Source organism: Ammospiza caudacuta, chromosome 32 (assembly GCF_027887145.1).
Source record: "Ammospiza caudacuta isolate bAmmCau1 chromosome 32, bAmmCau1.pri, whole genome shotgun sequence".
Lineage (NCBI taxonomy): Eukaryota > Metazoa > Chordata > Aves > Passeriformes > Passerellidae > Ammospiza > Ammospiza caudacuta.
Genome location: NC_080624.1, coordinates 1508910 through 1510831, shown reverse-complemented (window position 1 = coordinate 1510831; position 1922 = coordinate 1508910). Strand labels below are relative to the sequence as shown.

At 52.4% G+C, this 1922-nt stretch overlaps 1 protein-coding gene across 1 annotated transcript; it reads left to right on the top strand.

The window, feature by feature from the left end:
• The first annotated feature begins 760 nt into the window (after positions 1–760).
• Positions 761–1708, top strand: LOC131569955 (olfactory receptor 14C36-like). The gene has a single exon (XM_058822285.1). The coding sequence runs from the start codon at positions 776–778 to the stop codon at positions 1706–1708; it is 933 nt and encodes a 310-aa protein (XP_058678268.1). The 5' UTR covers positions 761–775.
• The last annotated feature ends 214 nt before the right edge of the window (positions 1709–1922 follow it).

Sequence of the window (1922 nt, the reverse complement as noted above, 5' to 3'; positions counted from 1 at the left end):
AGGACTGTCCTGCAGAGCAGAGACCTGCAGCCCAGGGTGCTGTGCTGGGGTAGGGACTCTGCTGCCTGCCGGGGACAGTTCTCAGCCAGCCCTGGCAGCTGCTCCCAGCACTGGGGGACAACATCTGAGTGGGAGGAGACAGCTGGTAAGTCTTTGGAGTGTTCTCCTTGTGTGGGGAGGCTGCTGCATTGTTCAGGACTGCTCCCAGCATGGCATTTAACTGCAGAATGTTTCCAAGTAGATTTTACAGGGAACACAGCAAGGCAAGGGCTGGATAAAGGGGAAATTCCTGTTTTATTATTCTACTACTCTGGGTTTCCTGGATGGGAAATCACACATAGATAATAATCTCTCAGTCCAGGATGAGATAAAAAAAAATTTTTTCTCAGATCTTACTAAATTAGGAAATTACTGTAATCAGCACAGGGCCTGTTAGAGGCAGCATCAGTGTCGCTTTTCCAGCCTCCTCAGGGTTGCTCTGACATTGCCATCAGAGCCTGCAGAGCCAGAGCTGCCCCAGGGCAGTGACTGAGCTGGGAGGGGTCTGCAGGGCAGAGCTGAGCCCCAGGGCTGGGCTGGGCTCTGGCAGCACTGGCAGGGCCCAGCACTGGCACAGGGAAGCAGCTGCTGGCAGGGACAGCTCCAGACAGCAGAACCCTGGGCAGCCAGTGGGGGGGAAGTGCCCCCAGGCTGTGCTGGGATATATAAAGTGCTCTCCAAGCCCAACTATTCCATGATTACTTTTCTTACAGATCCCCATGCCAAGGCAGCGCAAATGTCCAACAGTAGTTCCATCAGGCACTTCCTCCTGCTGGCATTGGCAGACACACGGCAGCTGCAGCTCCTGCACTTCTGCCTCTTGCTGGGCATCTCCCTGGCTGCCCTCCTGGGCAACAGCCTCATCATCAGTGCCGTAGCCTGCAGCCACCACCTGCACACACCCATGTTCTTCTTCCTGTTCAACCTAGCCCTCACTGACCTGGGCTCCATCTGCTCCACTGTCCCCAAAGCCATGCACAATTCCCTCTGGGACACCAGGGACATCTCCTACACAGGATGTGCTGCACAGCTCTTTTTCTTTGTGTTCTTCATGTCAGCAGAATTTTCCCTCCTGACCATCATGAGCTATGACCGCTACGTGTCCATCTGCAAACCCCTGCACTACGGGACCCTCCTGGGCAGCAGAGCTTGTGCCCACATGGCAGCAGCTGCCTGGGCCAGTGGCTTTCTCTATTCAGGGCTGCACACAGCCAATACATTCTCGCTGCCCTTGTGCAATGGCAATGCCCTGGGACAGTTCTTCTGTGAAATCCCTGCGATACTCAAGCTCTCCTGCTCAAATTCCTACCTCAGGGAACTGGGGCTTCTTGCTTTTAGTGTGTGTTTAGCACTTGGCTGTTTTGTGTTCATTGTTTTCTCCTATGTGCAGATTTTCAGGGCTGTGCTGAGGATCCCCTCTGAGCAGGGACGGCACAAAGCCTTTTCCACCTGCCTCCCTCACCTGGCTGTGGTCTCTCTGTTCTTCATCACCGCCTCATTTGCCTACGTGAAGCCCCCTTCCATCTCCTCCCCATCCCTGGATCTGGCCCTGTCAGTTCTATACTCAGTGGTGCCTCCAGCCCTGAACCCCCTCATCTACAGCATGAGGAACCAGGAGCTCAAAGCTGAAGTGCAGAGACTGATGACTGGATGGTTTCGGGAACATTAAACTACTAGCCAATTTCTGCAAATCACTCATAATAAAAGTCATCTTTGATACTTCTTGATGGTTTCATTCTGGGGGTTGCTTTTCTTTGTATTACTTTTTTCATATTGTCTACAAATAAATGTCAATGTTTGTGCCATTTCTCATTTAGTTTCTCTCCACTTTTCCTGTGGCCACAGACTGTATCAATGAGGAGCTGTGCTCTCAGTGGCTTTAA

Bases quoted from the DNA above. Each gene is read 5' to 3' on its own strand.
- LOC131569955 (XM_058822285.1), top strand. From the start codon at position 776: ATGTCCAACAGTAGTTCCATCAGGCACTTCCTCCTGCTGGCATTGGCA.